This window comes from Hemitrygon akajei, chromosome 14 (genome assembly GCF_048418815.1).
Source record: "Hemitrygon akajei chromosome 14, sHemAka1.3, whole genome shotgun sequence".
Classification (NCBI taxonomy): domain Eukaryota; kingdom Metazoa; phylum Chordata; class Chondrichthyes; order Myliobatiformes; family Dasyatidae; genus Hemitrygon; species Hemitrygon akajei.
The window spans coordinates 40325647-40345971 of record NC_133137.1 but is presented as its reverse complement, the minus strand read 5'-3'; the positions used below and the strand labels follow the sequence as shown (position 1 = coordinate 40345971).

General features: G+C 46.5%; 1 protein-coding gene across 6 annotated transcripts in view; it reads right to left on the bottom strand.

Moving 5' to 3' along the window:
* The window catches only part of LOC140738519 (unconventional myosin-XVIIIb-like), a 680390-nt gene that overhangs the window by 173045 nt on the left and 487020 nt on the right, over positions 1-20325 (bottom strand). For all 6 annotated transcript variants that reach the window (XM_073065895.1, XM_073065893.1, XM_073065892.1 and 3 more), the window contains one exon: positions 3614-3737. In XM_073065895.1, coding sequence (XP_072921996.1) covers positions 3614-3737 — 124 coding nt within the window. The remainder of the gene's footprint in view (positions 1-3613; positions 3738-20325) is intronic.

The following is a 20325-nucleotide window of genomic DNA, read 5'->3' as shown; positions in this document are numbered from 1 at the left end:
AGATAGATGCCTTTGCCAGTGCAAGACGGAAAGTGCAGAAGAAACTCCGTGAGATGCAGGATGTCTGGTTCAGCAATAAGGCCGATGAGATCCAGGGCTACGCAGACAGTCATGACACCAAGTGTTTCTACGATGCTTTGAAGGCTATGTATGGACCTCATTCCTCTGGCTCCTCCCCCCTCCTCAGTGCAGATGGGACTTGGCTGCTGACAGAGAAAAAGCAGATTTTGGAGAGATGGGCTGAACACTTCAACCAGGTCCTCAACCGCCCTGCCGAAATCAATGATGAGACCATTGCTCGCCTACCTCGGGTGGAGATCAACCTGGACCTTGACAACCTCCCCACAGAAGAAGAAGTCAGAAAAGCCATCAGGCAACTTTCTTGTAGCAAAGCACCAGGATCAGATGCAATCCCTGCTGAAGTCTACAAAGCAGGAGGCACATTCATGATGCAGAAGCTGACTGAGCTCTTCCAGTCTATGTGGAACGAAGGAAAGGTCCCGCAACAGTTGAAAGATGGCAGCATAGTCCACATCTACAAGAGGAAAGGCAACCCCCAGTCTTGTGACAATCACCGAGGCACCTCCCTCCTGTCCATAGATGGGAAGTTCTTGGCTCGCGTCCTGCTTAATCGCCTTCTCCAACACCTTGAGCAAGGTCTCCTCCCAGAAAGCCAGTGTGGCTTCCGTGCAGAGCGTGGAACTGTCGACATGATATTTGCTGCACGCCAACTCCAGGAAAAATGTCAAGAGCAGCACAGTGACTTCTTTATGACCTTCGTCGATCTGACGACAGCATTTGATACGGTCAGCAGAGATGGCTTATGGAAGATAATGGAGAAGTTTGGCTGCCCTAGCAGCTTCATCACGATTGTTCGGCAGTTCCACGATGGCATGATGGTGAAAGTTTTGGATGATGGTGACGAGTCAGAAGCCTTCTCTGTGACGAACGGTGTGAAGCAAGGATACGTTCTCGCCCCTACACTCTTTAGCATGGTCTTCTCTGCTATGCTGAATGATGCCTTCCACGATTGTCAGGATGGTATACACGTCAGATACAGGACCGGCGGTGGGCTATTCAACCTCCGGCATCTACAGGCTGTTACAAAGGTAAAGGAGACCGTCGTCAGAGACCTCTTATTCGCTGATGATTGCGCCCTCAACGCCAGCACAGAACAGAAGATGCAGCAAGAAATGGACTGCTTCTCACGAGCCTGTGACAACTTTGGACTTACAATCAGCACCAAAATGACCAAAGTTATGTACCAGCCTGCACCTGGAAAGCCCTACCAGGAATCACACATCACAGTAAAGGGGCAGAGGCTACTGGCAGTCGACAACTTTACTTATCTGTGCAGAACTCTATCACGAGCGATGAACATAGATGCAGAGATCAGCAACAGAATTGTCAAAGCCAGTGCCACCTTTGGGAGACTCCGTGAGAATGTATGGGAGCGGAGAGGACTCAGCCTTACCACCAAGCTGAAGGTCTACCGAGCAGTGGTTCTCACCACCCTCCTCTATGCCAGCAAGACCTGGACTGTTTACAGCAGACACGCTAAACAGCTCAACCACTTCCACTTGAGCTGCCTCCGCAGACTTCTCCACATACGATGGCAGGACAAAGTCCCAGACACGGAGGTCCTGGAGCGGGCTAGCACCCACAGCGTCTACACCCTCCTACAGAAAGCCCAAGCCAGATGGGCTGGCCATGTCGTCAGGATGTCTGACAGTCGACTACCAAAACAGCTGCTGTATGGAGAGCTGAGCCAGGGCAAGCACTCAGTTGGAGGGCAGAAGAAACATTTCAAAGACTGCCTCAAAGTGTCCCTCAAAGACCTCAACATCAATCTCAGTAGCTGGGAATCACTTGCTCTGGACCGCCCAACCTGGTGAAGCAGGACCACTAAAGGAACGTATGCAGCAGAAATCAGTTGCACCGCAGAGGCTCAGAGGAAACGTGCCACGCGCAAGGCTCGAGCTACCTCCACTTCCACTGCAGCACCTACCCTCAAGTGTCCCACATGTGGGTGAACTTTCAGGGCCCGGATTGGCCTCACCAGTCACCTCCGGACCCACAGTCACAAACCCTCCACCTGACAGAAGTCGTGGTCGTCTTCGACTCCGAAGGACGAACAACATACTTATGACTGAGGCCAACCACAGCTCCAATGACATATTTAAGATTTCCAACAACACCGTTGTCGTTGGGCGAGTCAAAGATGGTGATGAATCAGCATATAGGAGGGAGATTAAAAATTTGGCTGAGTGATGCCACAGCAAAACCTCTCACTCAATGTCAGCAAGTCCAAGGAGATGATTATTAATTTCAGGAAAAGGAAACCAATTGATGAGCCAATCCTCATCAGGATGTCAGAGGTGGAGAGGGTCATCAACTTTAAATTCCACAGTGTCAATATTTCAGAGGATCTGTCCTGGATGCAGCATGTAAGTGCCATTACAAAGAAAGCATGGCAATGCCTCTGTTTTCTTAGAAGCTTGCAAAGATCCAGCATGTCATCTAAAATATTGACAAACTTCCATAGATTTTGGAGAGAATATTGATAGGTTCCATCATGGCCTTGTACGGAAGCACCAATGCCGTTGAACAGAAAAGCCTACAAAAATCAGTGGATACATCATGGGTAAAGCCATCCCCACTATTGAGCACATCTATGCTGAGCGCTGTCACAGGAAAGCAACATCCATCATCACTGCCATGCTCTCTTCTCACTGCTACCATCAGGAAGGTAGTACAAAATCCTTAGGACCTGCATCATCAGGTTAGGGAATTAGGCCTCAATCATCAAGCTCCTGAAGCAGAGGGGATAACTTCACTCGCCCCATTATTGTACAGTTCTCACAACCTATGGACGCAACATCAAAGACTCTTCAACACAGGTTCTCAATATTTATTTATTTATTACTTATTATTGTTATTTTTTTCTGCACATTGGTTGTTTTCCATCTGAGTGGATGTGGTTGTTCATTGAGTTAATTGTGTTTCTTGTATATACTGTGACTGTCCACAAGAAAGTAAATCTCAGGATTGTATATAGTGACATATAGTATATATACTTTGATAATAAATTTACTTTGAACTTCAAAACATGAAGGTTGATTAAAATGGGAGACTAGGAAAATGTAAGGGCCTTCATGGTCAGCATGTTTACAAGATTTCTGATAATGATCTGCAATGCAGGTAACTGCTTAGTGCAGTCACTCAATATCAGCAGGGCCTGGAGTTTAAGCAACACACATAAAATGCAGGAGAAACTCACCAGGCCAGGCAGCATCCATGGAACAAAAGTAGAATATTGTAAATACCTTGGAGTGCCACGTACTAGAACATTGTAAATACCTCGGAGTGCCACGTACTAGGACATTGTAAATACACTGGAGTTCAGTGTACTAGAACAGTGTAAATATCTTGGAGCTCAGCATACTAGAACAGTGTAAATACTGATATGTTCTAGAATTTGGCAGACTAGAACATTGCAATAACCTTGGAGTTCAGCATACCAGAATATTGTAAATACATTCTAGTTTGGCATACTCAAACACTGTAAATAATTGAAGTTTAGCATACTAGAACATTATAAACTGGGTTTCACCTTTATGTTTTGTTGTGCCCGGTAAAGTTCTGCCCTCAAAGTGTAACTTTCCTGTGATACCTTCTCACGAAGGGTCTTCTCAAAGGCTGCCTTGCCAAGAGCTTGAGCCAGCTCCATATCAAACCTACGTAGAGAGGATGAAACAGAAACGGAATTAAGATAGCAACAAATCCTGAGTAAACTTTACTCTGAATGAGACAGTGAAAAGGACCAGACTTGGTAAAATCGGTCAAGATTAACATCAAAACAGAAAGTGCAGTATCTTTCCCAGAAAGTCACCATTTTCAACGAACTGAAGGCAACCCTTTATTAAGTGGCCCATTGACCAGAAAACAAAGCAGCACACAAGTACCATGGTTACTAAAGAGGGGCATAATGAGACTGCTATTTTATTACTAAAGCAGGTGATGGAAACATAAAGAAGGCATGCCAGCAGCTCTACTTCATTAGAACTTTGAGATTTGAGACATCACTGAAGACTCTTGCAAATTTCCATGGAGAACATTCTAACTGGCATGGAGACTCCAATACAGAAGATCGCAAGTGGTTGCAGAGGGTTATAGATTCAGTCAGCACCATCACAGGCACAACCCTCCCTACCATCAAGGACACTACAAAAGGCCTTGCCTGTGGAAGGTCACATCCATCATTAAGGGCCCTTACCAGCTGGGACAGGCCCCCTTTTCATTGCTACCATCAATGCAGAGGCACGGGAGCCTGAAAACCCACGCTCAATATCTTAGGAACCCAGCTTCTTCCCTTCTTCCATCAGATTTCTGAATAGTTTAAGAAAACTACCTCACTATTCCTCTTCTACAATTTTTACTCATTTATTTTCATATTTTATTGTAAGAAAGTAATATTTTATCTCTTGCAGTATACTGCTACCACAAATCAACATATGTCAGTGATAATAATTCAGATTCTTAATCTGATAAGGACAGGATAGCCTGTGGGCTGAGTCTCAAATCTACTTCCCAAGCACAGATGAAAGCCTTACCAAGATGTACAAGACACAGATCAGGATTGTTATAGAATCTCTTCAGAAAAAGGGGAGAACCTTGCTGGATAAAGAAACCATCTTGGACAGCATTGTATCTCTCAGTACAAGCATTCAGTCCCCGCACCAGTACTGCTCTAGAATAGGAGACTGTACCAACTAAAGTGCAAACATTCATTCCCGCACCAGGACTGATCTAGGATGTTCAACTGCACCAACTATAGTCCCAACGTCAGTCGCTGCACCAGTACTGCACAAGGATAGAAGATTGTACCAACTAAGCTGCAAACATACAGTCCCCACACCAGTACTGATCTAGGATGGTTGACTGCACCAACGACAGTGCCAACATTCAGTCCCTGCATGAGTACTGCAATAGGATGGCCAACTGATCAAACTACAGTGTAAACGTTCAGTCCCCGCACTGGTACTGCTCTAGGATGGTTGACTGCACCAACTACAGTGCAAACATTCAGTCCCTGCACCAGGACTGCTCTAGAATGGCCGACTGTAACAACTACAGTGTAAACATTCAGTCGCTGCACCAGTACTGATCTAGGGTGGACAACTGTACCAACTACAGTGTAAACGTTCAGTCCCTGCACCAGTACTGATCTAGGATGAACAACAATACCAACTACTGTCCCAACTTCAGTCCCAGAACCAGTACTGATCTAGGATGGACAACAGTACCAACTACAGTGCAAACATTCAGTCCCTGCACCAGTACTGATCTAGGATGGACAACAGTACCAACTACTGTCCCAACTTCAGTCCCAGGACCAGTACTGATCTAGGATGGTCAACTGCACCAACTACAGTGCAAACGTTCAGTCCCTGCACCCAGTACTGATCTAGGATGGTCAACAGTACCAACTACAGTGTAAACGTTCAGTCCCCGCACTACTACTGATCTAGGATGGTCAACTGCACCAACTATAGAACCAACATTCAGTCCCTGCACCAGTACTGATCTAGGATGGTCAACTGCACCAACTATAGTACCAACATTCAGTCCCTGCACCAGTACTGATCTAGGATGGTTAACTGCACCAACTACAGTACCAACATTCAGTCCCTGCACCAGTACTGATCTAGGATGGACAAGAGTACCATCTACAGTGTAAACATTCAGTCCCCGCACCAGTACTGATCTAGGATGGTCAACAGTACCAACTACAGTGCAAACATTCAGTCGCTGCACCAGTACTGATCTAGGATGGTCAACTGCACCAACTATACTACCAACATTCAGTCCCTGCACCAGTACTGCTCTAGGATGGAGAACAGTACGAACTACAGTGTAAACGTTCAGTCCCCGCACCAGTACTGATCTAGGAAGATCAACTGCACCAACTATAGTACCAACATTCAGTCCCTGCACCAGTACTGATCTAGGATGGTCAACTGCACCAACTACAGTGCAAACATTCAGTCCCTGCACCAGTACTGATCTAGGATGGTCAACTGCACCAACTACAGTGCAAACATTCAGTCCCTGCACCATTCCTGATTAAGGATGGTGAACTGCACAAACTACAGCGCAAACATTCAGTCCCTGCACCAGTACTGATCTAGGATGGTCAACTGCACCAACTACAGTGTAAACATTCAGTCCCTGCACCAGTACTGTTTTGGATGGAAGACAGTACCAACTACAGTGCAAACATTCAGTCCCTGCACCAGTACTGCTGTAGGATGGTCAACCGCAACAACTATAATACCAACATTCAGTCCCTGCAACAGTACTGATCTAGGATGGACAACAGTACCAACTACAGTGCAAATATTCAGTCCCTGCACCAGTACTGATCTAGAATGGTCAACTGCAACTAAAGTACCAACATTCAGTCCCTGCATCAGTACTGATCTAGGATGGACAACAGTACCAACTACAGTGCAAATATTCAGTCCCTGCACCAGTACTGATCTAGGATGGTCAACTGCACCAACTACAGTGTAAACGTTCAGTCCCCGCACTACTACTGATCTAGGATGGTCAACTGCACCAACTATAGAACCAACATTCAGTCCCTGCACCAGTACTGATCTAGGATGGTCAACTGCACCAACTATAGTACCAACATTCAGTCCCTGCACCAGTACTGATCTAGGATGGTTAACTGCACCAACTACAGTACCAACATTCAGTCCCTGCACCAGTACTGATCTAGGATGGACAAGAGTACCATCTACAGTGTAAACATTCAGTCCCCGCACCAGTACTGATCTAGGATGGTCAACAGTACCAACTACAGTGCAAACATTCAGTCGCTGCACCAGTACTGATCTAGGATGGTCAACTGCACCAACTATACTACCAACATTCAGTCCCTGCACCAGTACTGCTCTAGGATGGAGAACAGTACGAACTACAGTGTAAACGTTCAGTCCCCGCACCAGTACTGATCTAGGAAGATCAACTGCACCAACTATAGTACCAACATTCAGTCCCTGCACCAGTACTGATCTAGGATGGTCAACTGCACCAACTACAGTGCAAACATTCAGTCCCTGCACCAGTACTGATCTAGGATGGTCAACTGCACCAACTACAGTGCAAACATTCAGTCCCTGCACCATTCCTGATTAAGGATGGTGAACTGCACAAACTACAGCGCAAACATTCAGTCCCTGCACCAGTACTGATCTAGGATGGTCAACAGTACCAACTACAGTGCAAACATTCAGTCGCTGCACCAGTACTGATCTAGGATGGTCAACTGCACCAACTATACTACCAACATTCAGTCCCTGCACCAGTACTGCTCTAGGATGGAGAACAGTACGAACTACAGTGTAAACGTTCAGTCCCCGCACCAGTACTGATCTAGGAAGATCAACTGCACCAACTATAGTACCAACATTCAGTCCCTGCACCAGTACTGATCTAGGATGGTCAACTGCACCAACTACAGTGCAAACATTCAGTTCCTGCACCAGTACTGATCTAGGATGGTCAACTGCACCAACTACAGTGCAAACATTCAGTCCCTGCACCATTCCTGATTAAGGATGGTGAACTGCACAAACTACAGCGCAAACATTCAGTCCCTGCACCAGTACTGATCTAGGATGGTCAACTGCACCAACTACAGTGTAAACATTCAGTCCCTGCACCAGTACTGTTTTGGATGGAAGACAGTACCAACTACAGTGCAAACATTCAGTCCCTGCACCAGTACTGCTGTAGGATGGTCAACCGCACCAACTATAATACCAACATTCAGTCCCTGCAACAGTACTGATCTAGGATGGACAACAGTACCAACTACAGTGCAAATATTCAGTCCCTGCACCAGTACTGATCTAGAATGGTCAACTGCAACTAAAGTACCAACATTCAGTCCCTGCATCAGTACTGATCTAGGATGGACAACAGTACCAACTACAGTGCAAATATTCAGTCCCTGCACCAGTACTGATCTAGGATGGAAGACAGTACCTACTACAGTGTTAACATTCAGTACCTGCACCAGTACAGCTCTAGCATGGAAAACAGTACCAACTACAGTGCAAACATTCAGTCCCTGCACCAGTACTGCTCTAGGATGGAAGACAGTACCAACTACAGTGCAAACATTCAGTCCCTGCACCAGTACTGATCTAGGATGGTAAACTGCACCAACTATAGTACCAACATTCAGTCCCTGCACAAGTACTGATCTAGGATGGTCAACGGCACCAACTACAGTGTAAACATTCAGTCCCTGCACCACTACTGCACTAGGATGGAAGACAGTACCAACTACAGTGCCAACATTCAGTCCCTGCACCAGTACTGCTCTAGGATGGTCAACTGCACCAACTATAGTAACAACATTCAGTCCCTGCACCAGTACGGATCTAGGATGGACAACAGTACCAACTAGAGTGCAAACATTCAGTCCCTGCACCAGTACTGATCTAGGATGGTGAACTGCACCAACTACAGTGTAAACATTCAGTCCCTTCATGAGTACTGCTCTAGGATGGAAGACAGTACCAACTACAGTGCAAACATTCAGTCCCTGCACCAGTACTGCCCTAGGATGGTCAACTGCACCAACTATAGTAACAACATTCAGTCCCTGCACAAGTACTGCTCTAGGATGGAGAACAGTACCAACTACAGTGTAAACGTTCAGTCCCTGCACCAGTACTGATCTAGGATGGAAGACAGTACCTACTACAGTGTTAACATTCAGTACCTGCACCAGTACAGCCCTAGCATGGAAAACAGTACCAACTACAGTGCAAACATTCAGTCCCTGCACCAGTACTGCTCTAGGATGGAAGACAGTACCAACTACAGTGCAAACATTCAGTCCCTGCACCAGTACTGATCTAGGATGGTAAACTGCACCAACTATAGTACCAACATTCAGTCCCTGCACAAGTACTGATCTAGGATGGTCAACGGCACCAACTACAGTGTAAACATTCAGTCCCTGCACCACTACTGCACTAGGATGGAAGACAGTACCAGCTACAGTGCCAACATTCAGTCCCTGCACCAGTACTGCTCTAGGATGGTCAACTGCACCAACTATAGTAACAACATTCAGTCCCTGCACCAGTACGGATCTAGGATGGACAACAGTACCAACTAGAGTGCAAACATTCAGTCCCTGCACCAGTACTGATCTAGGATGGTGAACTGCACCAACTACAGTGTAAACATTCAGTCCCTTCATGAGTACTGCTCTAGAATGGAAGACAGTACCAACTACAGTGCAAACATTCAGTCCCTGCACCAGTACTGCTCTAGGATGGTCAAATGCAACAACTATAGTAACAACATTCAGTCCCTGCACAAGTACTGCTCTAGGATGGAGAACAGTACCAACTACAGTGTAAACGTTCAGTCCCGCACCAGTACTGATCTAGGATGGTCAACTGCACCAACTATACTACCAACATTCAGTCCCTGCACCAGTACTGATCTAGGATGGTTAACTGCACCAACTACAGTACCAACATTCAGTCCCTGCACCAGTACTGATCTAGGATGGACAAGAGTACCATCTACAGTGTAAACATTCAGTCCTCACACTTGTACTGATCTAGGATGGTCAACAGTACCAACTACAGTGCAAACATTCAGTCCCTGCACCAGTACTGCTCTAGGATGGAGAACAGTACCAACTACAGTGTAAACGTTCAGTCCCCGCACCAGTACTGATCTAGGAAGATCAACTGCACCAACTATAGTACCAAAATCAAACCTGCACCAGTACTGACCTAGGATGGTCAACTGCACCAACTACAGTGCAAACATTCAGTCCCTGCACCAGTACTGATCTAGGATGGTCAACTGCACCAACTACAGTGCAAACATTCAGTCCCAGCACCATTCCTGATCTAGGATGGTCAACTGCACAAACTACAGCGCAAACATTCAGTCCCTGCACCAGTACTGATCTAGGATGGTCAACTGCACCAACTACAGTGTAAACATTCAGTCCCTGCACCAGTACTGCTCTAGGATGGCCAACTGCACGAACTATAGTACCAACATTCAGTCCCTGCACCAGTACTGCTCTAGGATGGACAACAGAACCAACTACAGTGCAAACATTCAGTCTCTCACCAGTACTGCTCTAGGATGGAGAACAGTACCAACTACAGTGTAAACGTTCAGTCCCTGCACCAGTACTGATCTAGGATGGAAGACAGTACCTACTACAGTGTTAACATTCAGTACCTGCACCAGTACAGCCCTAGCATGGAAAACAGTACCAACTACAGTGCAAACATTCAGTCCCTGCACCAGTACTGCTCTAGGATGGAAGACAGTACCAACTACAGTGCAAACATTCAGTCCCTGCACCATTCCTGATCTAGGATGGTCAACTGCACAAACTACAGCGCAAACATTCAGTCCCTGCACCAGTACTGCTCTAGGATGGAGAACAGTACCAACTACAGTGTAAACGTTCAGTCCCCGCACCAGTACTGATCTAGGAAGATCAACTGCACCAACTATAGTACCAAAATCAAACCTGCACCAGTACTGACCTAGGATGGTCAACTGCACCAACTACAGTGCAAACATTCAGTCCCTGCACCAGTACTGATCTAGGATGGTCAACTGCACCAACTACAGTGCAAACATTCAGTCCCAGCACCATTCCTGATCTAGGATGGTCAACTGCACAAACTACAGCGCAAACATTCAGTCCCTGCACCAGTACTGCTCTAGGATGGACAACAGAACCAACTACAGTGCAAACATTCAGTCTCTCACCAGTACTGATCTAGGATGGTCAACTGCACCAACTACAGTACCAACATTCAGTCCCTGCACCAGTACTGCTCTAGGATGGAAGACAGTACCAACTACAGTGCAAACATTCAGTCCCTGCACCAGTACTGCTGTAGGATGGTCAACCGCACCAACTATAATACCAACATTCAGTCCCTGCACCAGTACTGATCTAGGATGGACAACAGTACCAACTACAGTGCAAATATTCAGTCCCTGCACCAGTACTGATCTAGAATGGTCAACTGCAACTAAAGTACCAACATTCAGTCCCTGCATCAGTACTGATCTAGGATGGACAACAGTACCAACTACAGTGTAAACGTTCAGTCCCTGCACCAGTACTGATCTAGGATGGAAGACAGTACCTACTACAGTTTAAACATTCAGTACCTGCACCAGTACAGCTCTAGCATGGAAAACAGTACCAAGTACAGTGCAAACATTCAGTCCCTGCACCAGTACTGCTCTAGGATGGAAGACAGTACCAACTACAGTGCAAACATTCAGTCCCTGCACCAGTACTGCCCTAGGATGGTCAACTGCACCAACTATAGTAACAACATTCAGTCCCTGCACAAGTACTGCTCTAGGATGGAGAACAGTACCAACTACAGTGTAAACGTTCAGTCCCTGCACCAGTACTGATCTAGGATGGAAGACAGTACCTACTACAGTGTTAACATTCAGTACCTGCACCAGTACAGCCCTAGCATGGAAAACAGTACCAACTACAGTGCAAACATTCAGTCCCTGCACCAGTACTGCTCTAGGATGGAAGACAGTACCAACTACAGTGCAAACATTCAGTCCCAGCACCATTCCTGATCTAGGATGGTCAACTGCACAAACTACAGCGCAAACATTCAGTCCCTGCACCAGTACTGATCTAGGATGGTCAACTGCACCAACTACAGTGTAAACATTCAGTCCCTGCACCAGTACTGCTCTAGGATGGCCAACTGCACGAACTATAGTACCAACATTCAGTCCCTGCACCAGTACTGCTCTAGGATGGACAACAGAACCAACTACAGTGCAAACATTCAGTCTCTCACCAGTACTGATCTAGGATGGTCAACTGCACCAACTACAGTACCAACATTCAGTCCCTGCACCAGTACTGCTCTAGGATGGAAGACAGTACCAACTACAGTGCAAACATTCAGTCCCTGCACCAGTACTGCTGTAGGATGGTCAACCGCACCAACTATAATACCAACATTCAGTCCCTGCACCAGTACTGATCTAGGATGGACAACAGTACCAACTACAGTGCAAATATTCAGTCCCTGCACCAGTACTGATCTAGAATGGTCAACTGCAACTAAAGTACCAACATTCAGTCCCTGCATCAGTACTGATCTAGGATGGACAACAGTACCAACTACAGTGTAAACGTTCAGTCCCTGCACCAGTACTGATCTAGGATGGAAGACAGTACCTACTACAGTTTAAACATTCAGTACCTGCACCAGTACAGCTCTAGCATGGAAAACAGTACCAAGTACAGTGCAAACATTCAGTCCCTGCACCAGTACTGCTCTAGGATGGAAGACAGTACCAACTACAGTGCAAACATTCAGTCCCTGCACCAGTACTGCCCTAGGATGGTCAACTGCACCAACTATAGTAACAACATTCAGTCCCTGCACAAGTACTGCTCTAGGATGGAGAACAGTACCAACTACAGTGTAAACGTTCAGTCCCTGCACCAGTACTGATCTAGGATGGAAGACAGTACCTACTACAGTGTTAACATTCAGTACCTGCACCAGTACAGCCCTAGCATGGAAAACAGTACCAACTACAGTGCAAACATTCAGTCCCTGCACCAGTACTGCTCTAGGATGGAAGACATTACCAACTACAGTGCAAACATTCAGTCCCTGCACCAGTACTGATCTAGGATGGTAAACTGCACCAACTATAGTACCAACATTCAGTCCCTGCACAAGAACTGATCTAGGATGGTCAACGGCACCAACTACAGTGTAAACATTCAGTCCCTGCACCACTACTGCACTAGGATGGAAGACAGTACCAGCTACAGTGCCAACATTCAGTCCCTGCACCAGTACTGCTCTAGGATGGTCAACTGCACCAACTATAGTAACAAACATTCAGTCCCTGCACCAGTACGGATCTAGGATGGACAACAGTACCAACTAGAGTGCAAACATTCAGTCCCTGCACCAGTACTGATCTAGGATGGTGAACTGCACCAACTACAGTGTAAACATTCAGTCCCTTCATGAGTACTGCTCTAGGATGGAAGACAGTACCAACTACAGTGCAAACATTCAGTCCATGCACCAGTACTGCCCTAGGATGGTCAAATGCAACAACTATAGTAACAACATTCAGTCCCTGCACAAGTACTGCTCTAGGATGGAGAACAGTACCAACTACAGTGTAAACGTTCAGTCCCGCACCAGTACTGATCTAGGATGGTCAACTGCACCAACTATACTACCAACATTCAGTCCCTGCACCAGTACTGATCTAGGATGGACAAGAGTACCATCTACAGTGTAAACATTCAGTCCTCACACCAGTACTGATCTAGGATGGTCAACAGTACCAACTACAGTGCAAACATTCAGTCCCTGCACCAGTACTGCTCTAGGATGGAGAACAGTACCAACTACAGTGTAAACGTTCAGTCCCCGCACCAGTACTGATCTAGGAAGATCAACTGCACCAACTATAGTACCAAAATCAAACCTGCACCAGTACTGACCTAGGATGGTCAACTGCACCAACTACAGTGCAAACATTCAGTCCCTGCACCAGTACTGATCTAGGATGGTCAACTGCACCAACTACAGTGCAAACATTCAGTCCCAGCACCATTCCTGATCTAGGATGGTCAACTGCACAAACTACAGCGCAAACATTCAGTCCCTGCACCAGTACTGATCTAGGATGGTCAACTGCACCAACTACAGTGTAAACATTCAGTCCCTCCACCAGTACTGCTCTAGGATGGCCAACTGCACGAACTATAGTACCAACATTCAGTCCCTGCACCAGTACTGCTCTAGGATGGACAACAGAACCAACTACAGTGCAAACATTCAGTCTCTCACCAGTACTGATCTAGGATGGTCAACTGCACCAACTACAGTACCAACATTCAGTCCCTGCACCAGTACTGCTCTAGGATGGAAGACAGTACCAACTACAGTGCAAACATTCAGTCCCTGCAGCAGTACTGCTGTAGGATGGTCAACCGCACCAACTATAATACCAACATTCAGTCCCTGCACCAGTACTGATCTAGGATGGACAACAGTACCAACTACAGTGCAAATATTCAGTCCCTGCACCAGTACTGATCTAGAATGGTCAACTGCAACTAAAGTACCAACATTCAGTCCCTGCATCAGTACTGATCTAGGATGGACAACAGTACCAACTACAGTGTAAACGTTCAGTCCCTGCACCAGTACTGATCTAGGATGGAAGACAGTACCTACTACAGTTTAAACATTCAGTACCTGCACCAGTACAGCTCTAGCATGGAAAACAGTACCAAGTACAGTGCAAACATTCAGTCCCTGCACCAGTACTGCTCTAGGATGGAAGACAGTACCAACTACAGTGCAAACATTCAGTACCTGCACCAGTACTGATCTAGGATGGTAAACTGCACCAACTATAGTACCAACATTCATTCCCTGCACAAGTACTGCTCTAGGATGGAGAACAGTACCAACTACAGTGTAAATGTTCAGTCCCCGCACAAGTACTGATCTAGGATGGTCAACGGCACCAACTACAGTGCAAACATTCAGTCCCTGCACCAGTACTGCACTAGGATGGAAGACAGTACCAACTACAGTGCAAACATTCAGTCCCTGCACCAGTACTGCTCTAGGATGGTCAACTGCACCAACTACAGTACCAACATTCAGTCCCTGCACCAGTACTGATCTAGGATGGACAAGAGTACCATCTACAGTGTAAACATTCAGTCCCCGCACCAGTACTGATCTAGGATGGTCAACAGTACCAACTACAGTGCAAACATTCAGTCGCTGCACCAGTACTGATCTAGGATGGTCAACTGCACCAACTATACTACCAACATTCAGTCCCTGCACCAGTACTGCTCTAGGATGGAGAACAGTACGAACTACAGTGTAAACGTTCAGTCCCCGCACCAGTACTGATCTAGGAAGATCAACTGCACCAACTATAGTACCAACATTCAGTCCCTGCACCAGTACTGATCTAGGATGGTCAACTGCACCAACTACAGTGCAAACATTCAGTCCCTGCACCAGTACTGATCTAGGATGGTCAACTGCACCAACTACAGTGCAAACATTCAGTCCCTGCACCATTCCTGATTAAGGATGGTGAACTGCACAAACTACTGCGCAAACATTCAGTCCCTGCACCAGTACTGATCTAGGATGGTCAACTGCACCAACTACAGTGTAAACATTCAGTCCCTGCACCAGTACTGTTTTGGATGGAAGACAGTACCAACTACAGTGCAAACATTCAGTCCCTGCACCAGTACTGCTGTAGGATGGTCAACCGCACCAACTATAATACCAACATTCAGTCCCTGCAACAGTACTGATCTAGGATGGACAACAGTACCAACTACAGTACCAACATTCAGTCCCTGCACCAGTACTGATCTAGGATGGTCAACAGTACCAACTACAGTGCAAACATTCAGTCGCTGCACCAGTACTGATCTAGGATGGTCAACTGCACCAACTATACTACCAACATTCAGTCCCTGCACCAGTACTGCTCTAGGATGGAGAACAGTACGAACTACAGTGTAAACGTTCAGTCCCCGCACCAGTACTGATCTAGGAAGATCAACTGCACCAACTATAGTACCAACATTCAGTCCCTGCACCAGTACTGATCTAGGATGGTCAACTGCACCAACTACAGTGCAAACATTCAGTCCCTGCACCAGTACTGATCTAGGATGGTCAACTGCACCAACTACAGTGCAAACATTCAGTCCCTGCACCATTCCTGATTAAGGATGGTGAACTGCACAAACTACTGCGCAAACATTCAGTCCCTGCACCAGTACTGATCTAGGATGGTCAACTGCACCAACTACAGTGTAAACATTCAGTCCCTGCACCAGTACTGTTTTGGATGGAAGACAGTACCAACTACAGTGCAAACATTCAGTCCCTGCACCAGTACTGCTGTAGGATGGTCAACCGCACCAACTATAATACCAACATTCAGTCCCTGCAACAGTACTGATCTAGGATGGACAACAGTACCAACTACAGTGCAAATATTCAGTCCCTGCACCAGTACTGATCTAGAATGGTCAACTGCAACTAAAGTACCAACATTCAGTCCCTGCATCAGTACTGATCTAGGATGGACAACAGTACCAACTACAGTGCAAATATTCAGTCCCTGCACCAGTACTGATCTAGGATGGAAGACAGTACCTACTACAGTGTTAACATTCAGTACCTGCACCAGTACAGCTCTAGCATGGAAAACAGTACCAACTACAGTGCAAACATTCAGTCCCTGCACCAGTACTGCTCTAGGATGGAAGACAGTACCAACTACAGTGCAAACATTCAGTCCCTGCACCAGTACTGATCTAGGATGGTAAACTGCACCAACTATAGTACCAACATTCAGTCCCTGCACAAGTACTGATCTAGGATGGTCAACGGCACCAACTACAGTGTAAACATTCAGTCCCTGCACCACTACTGCACTAGGATGGAAGACAGTACCAACTACAGTGCCAACATTCAGTCCCTGCACCAGTACTGCTCTAGGATGGTCAACTGCACCAACTATAGTAACAACATTCAGTCCCTGCACCAGTACGGATCTAGGATGGACAACAGTACCAACTAGAGTGCAAACATTCAGTCCCTGCACCAGTACTGATCTAGGATGGTGAACTGCACCAACTACAGTGTAAACATTCAGTCCCTTCATGAGTACTGCTCTAGGATGGAAGACAGTACCAACTACAGTGCAAACATTCAGTCCCTGCACCAGTACTGCCCTAGGATGGTCAAATGCAACAACTATAGTAACAACATTCAGTCCCTGCACAAGTACTGCTCTAGGATGGAGAACAGTACCAACTACAGTGTAAACGTTCAGTCCCGCACCAGTACTGATCTAGGATGGTCAACTGCACCAACTATACTACCAACATTCAGTCCCTGCACCAGTACTGATCTAGGATGGTTAACTGCACCAACTACAGTACCAACATTCAGTCCCTGCACCAGTACTGATCTAGGATGGACAAGAGTACCATCTACAGTGTAAACATTCAGTCCTCACACCAGTACTGATCTAGGATGGTCAACAGTACCAACTACAGTGCAAACATTCAGTCCCTGCACCAGTACTGCTCTAGGATGGAGAACAGTACCAACTACAGTGTAAACGTTCAGTCCCCGCACCAGTACTGATCTAGGAAGATCAACTGCACCAACTATAGTACCAAAATCAAACCTGCACCAGTACTGACCTAGGATGGTCAACTGCACCAACTACAGTGCAAACATTCAGTCCCTGCACCAGTACTGATCTAGGATGGTCAACTGCACCAACTACAGTGCAAACATTCAGTCCCAGCACCATTCCTGATCTAGGATGGTCAACTGCACAAACTACAGCGCAAACATTCAGTCCCTGCACCAGTACTGATCTAGGATGGTCAACTGCACCAACTACAGTGTAAACATTCAGTCCCTGCACCAGTACTGCTCTAGGATGGCCAACTGCACGAACTATAGTACCAACATTCAGTCCCTGCACCAGTACTGCTCTAGGATGGACAACAGAACCAACTACAGTGCAAACATTCAGTCTCTCACCAGTACTGATCTAGGATGGTCAACTGCACCAACTACAGTACCAACATTCAGTCCCTGCACCAGTACTGCTCTAGGATGGAAGACAGTACCAACTACAGTGCAAACATTCAGTCCCTGCACCAGTACTGCTGTAGGATGGTCAACCGCACCAACTATAATACCAACATTCAGTCCCTGCACCAGTACTGATCTAGGATGGACAACAGTACCAACTACAGTGCAAATATTCAGTCCCTGCACCAGTACTGATCTAGAATGGTCAACTGCAACTAAAGTACCAACATTCAGTCCCTGCATCAGTACTGATCTAGGATGGACAACAGTACCAACTACAGTGTAAACGTTCAGTCCCTGCACCAGTACTGATCTAGGATGGAAGACAGTACCTACTACAGTTTAAACATTCAGTACCTGCACCAGTACAGCTCTAGCATGGAAAACAGTACCAAGTACAGTGCAAACATTCAGTCCCTGCACCAGTACTGCTCTAGGATGGAAGACAGTACCAACTACAGTGCAAACATTCAGTACCTGCACCAGTACTGATCTAGGATGGTAAACTGCACCAACTATAGTACCAACATTCATTCCCTGCACAAGTACTGCTCTAGGATGGAGAACAGTACCAACTACAGTGTAAATGTTCAGTCCCCGCACAAGTACTGATCTAGGATGGTCAACGGCACCAACTACAGTGCAAACATTCAGTCCCTGCACCAGTACTGCACTAGGATGGAAGACAGTACCAACTACAGTGCAAACATTCAGTCCCTGCACCAGTACTGCTCTAGGATGGTCAACTGCACCAACTACAGTACCAACATTCAGTCCCTGCACCAGTACTGATCTAGGATGGTCAACTGCACCAACTACAGTGCAAACATTCAGTCCCTGCACCATTCCTGATTAAGGATGGTGAACTGCACAAACTACAGCGCAAACATTCAGTCCCTGCACCAGTACTGATCTAGGATGGTCAACTGCACCAACTACAGTGTAAACATTCAGTCCCTGCACCAGTACTGTTTTGGATGGAAGACAGTACCAACTACAGTGCAAACATTCAGTCCCTGCACCAGTACTGCTGTAGGATGGTCAACCGCACCAACTATAATACCAACATTCAGTCCCTGCAACAGTACTGATCTAGGATGGACAACAGTACCAACTACAGTGCAAATATTCAGTCCCTGCACCAGTACTGATCTAGAATGGTCAACTGCAACTAAAGTACCAACATTCAGTCCCTGCATCAGTACTGATCTAGGATGGACAACAGTACCAACTACAGTGCAAATATTCAGTCCCTGCACCAGTACTGATCTAGGATGGAAGACAGTACCTACTACAGTGTTAACATTCAGTACCTGCACCAGTACAGCTCTAGCATGGAAAACAGTACCAACTACAGTGCAAACATTCAGTCCCTGCACCAGTACTGCTCTAGGATGGAAGACAGTACCAACTACAGTGCAAACATTCAGTCCCTGCACCAGTACTGATCTAGGATGGTAAACTGCACCAACTATAGTAACAACATTCAGTCCCTGCACCAGTACGGATCTAGGATGGACAACAGTACCAACTAGAGTGCAAACATTCAGTCCCTGCACCAGTACTGATCTAGGATGGTGAACTGCACCAACTACAGTGTAAACATTCAGTCCCTTCATGAGTACTGCTCTAGGATGGAAGACAGTACCAACTACAGTGCAAACATTCAGTCCCTGCACCAGTACTGCCCTAGGATGGTCAACTGCACCAACTATAGTAACAACATTCAGTCCCTGCACAAGTACTGCTCTAGGATGGAGAACAGTACCAACTACAGTGTAAACGTTCAGTCCCTGCACCAGTACTGATCTAGGATGGAAGACAGTACCTACTACAGTGTTAACATTCAGTACCTGCACCAGTACAGCCCTAGCATGGAAAACAGTACCAACTACAGTGCAAACATTCAGTCCCTGCACCAGTACTGCTCTAGGATAGAAGACAGTACCAACTACAGTGCAAACATTCAGTCCCTGCACCAGTACTGATCTAGGATGGTAAACTGCACCAACTATAGTACCAACATTCAGTCCCTGCACAAGTACTGATCTAGGATGGTCAACGGCACCAACTACAGTGTAAACATTCAGTCCCTGCACCACTACTGCACTAGGATGGAAGACAGTACCAGCTACAGTGCCAACATTCAGTCCCTGCACCAGTACTGCTCTAGGATGGTCAACTGCACCAACTATAGTAACAACATTCAGTCCCTGCACCAGTACGGATCTAGGATGGACAACAGTACCAACTAGAGTGCAAACATTCAGTCCCTGCACCAGTACTGATCTAGGATGGTGAACTGCACCAACTACAGTGTAAACATTCAGTCCCTTCATGAGTACTGCTCTAGGATGGAAGACAGTACCAACTACAGTGCAAACATTCAGTCCCTGCACCAGTACTGCCCTAGGATGGTCAAATGCACCAACTATAGTAACAACATTCAGTCCCTGCACAAGTACTGCTCTAGGATGGAGAACAGTACCAACTACAGTGTAAACGTTCAGTCCCGCACCAGTACTGATCTAGGATGGTCAACTGCACCAAC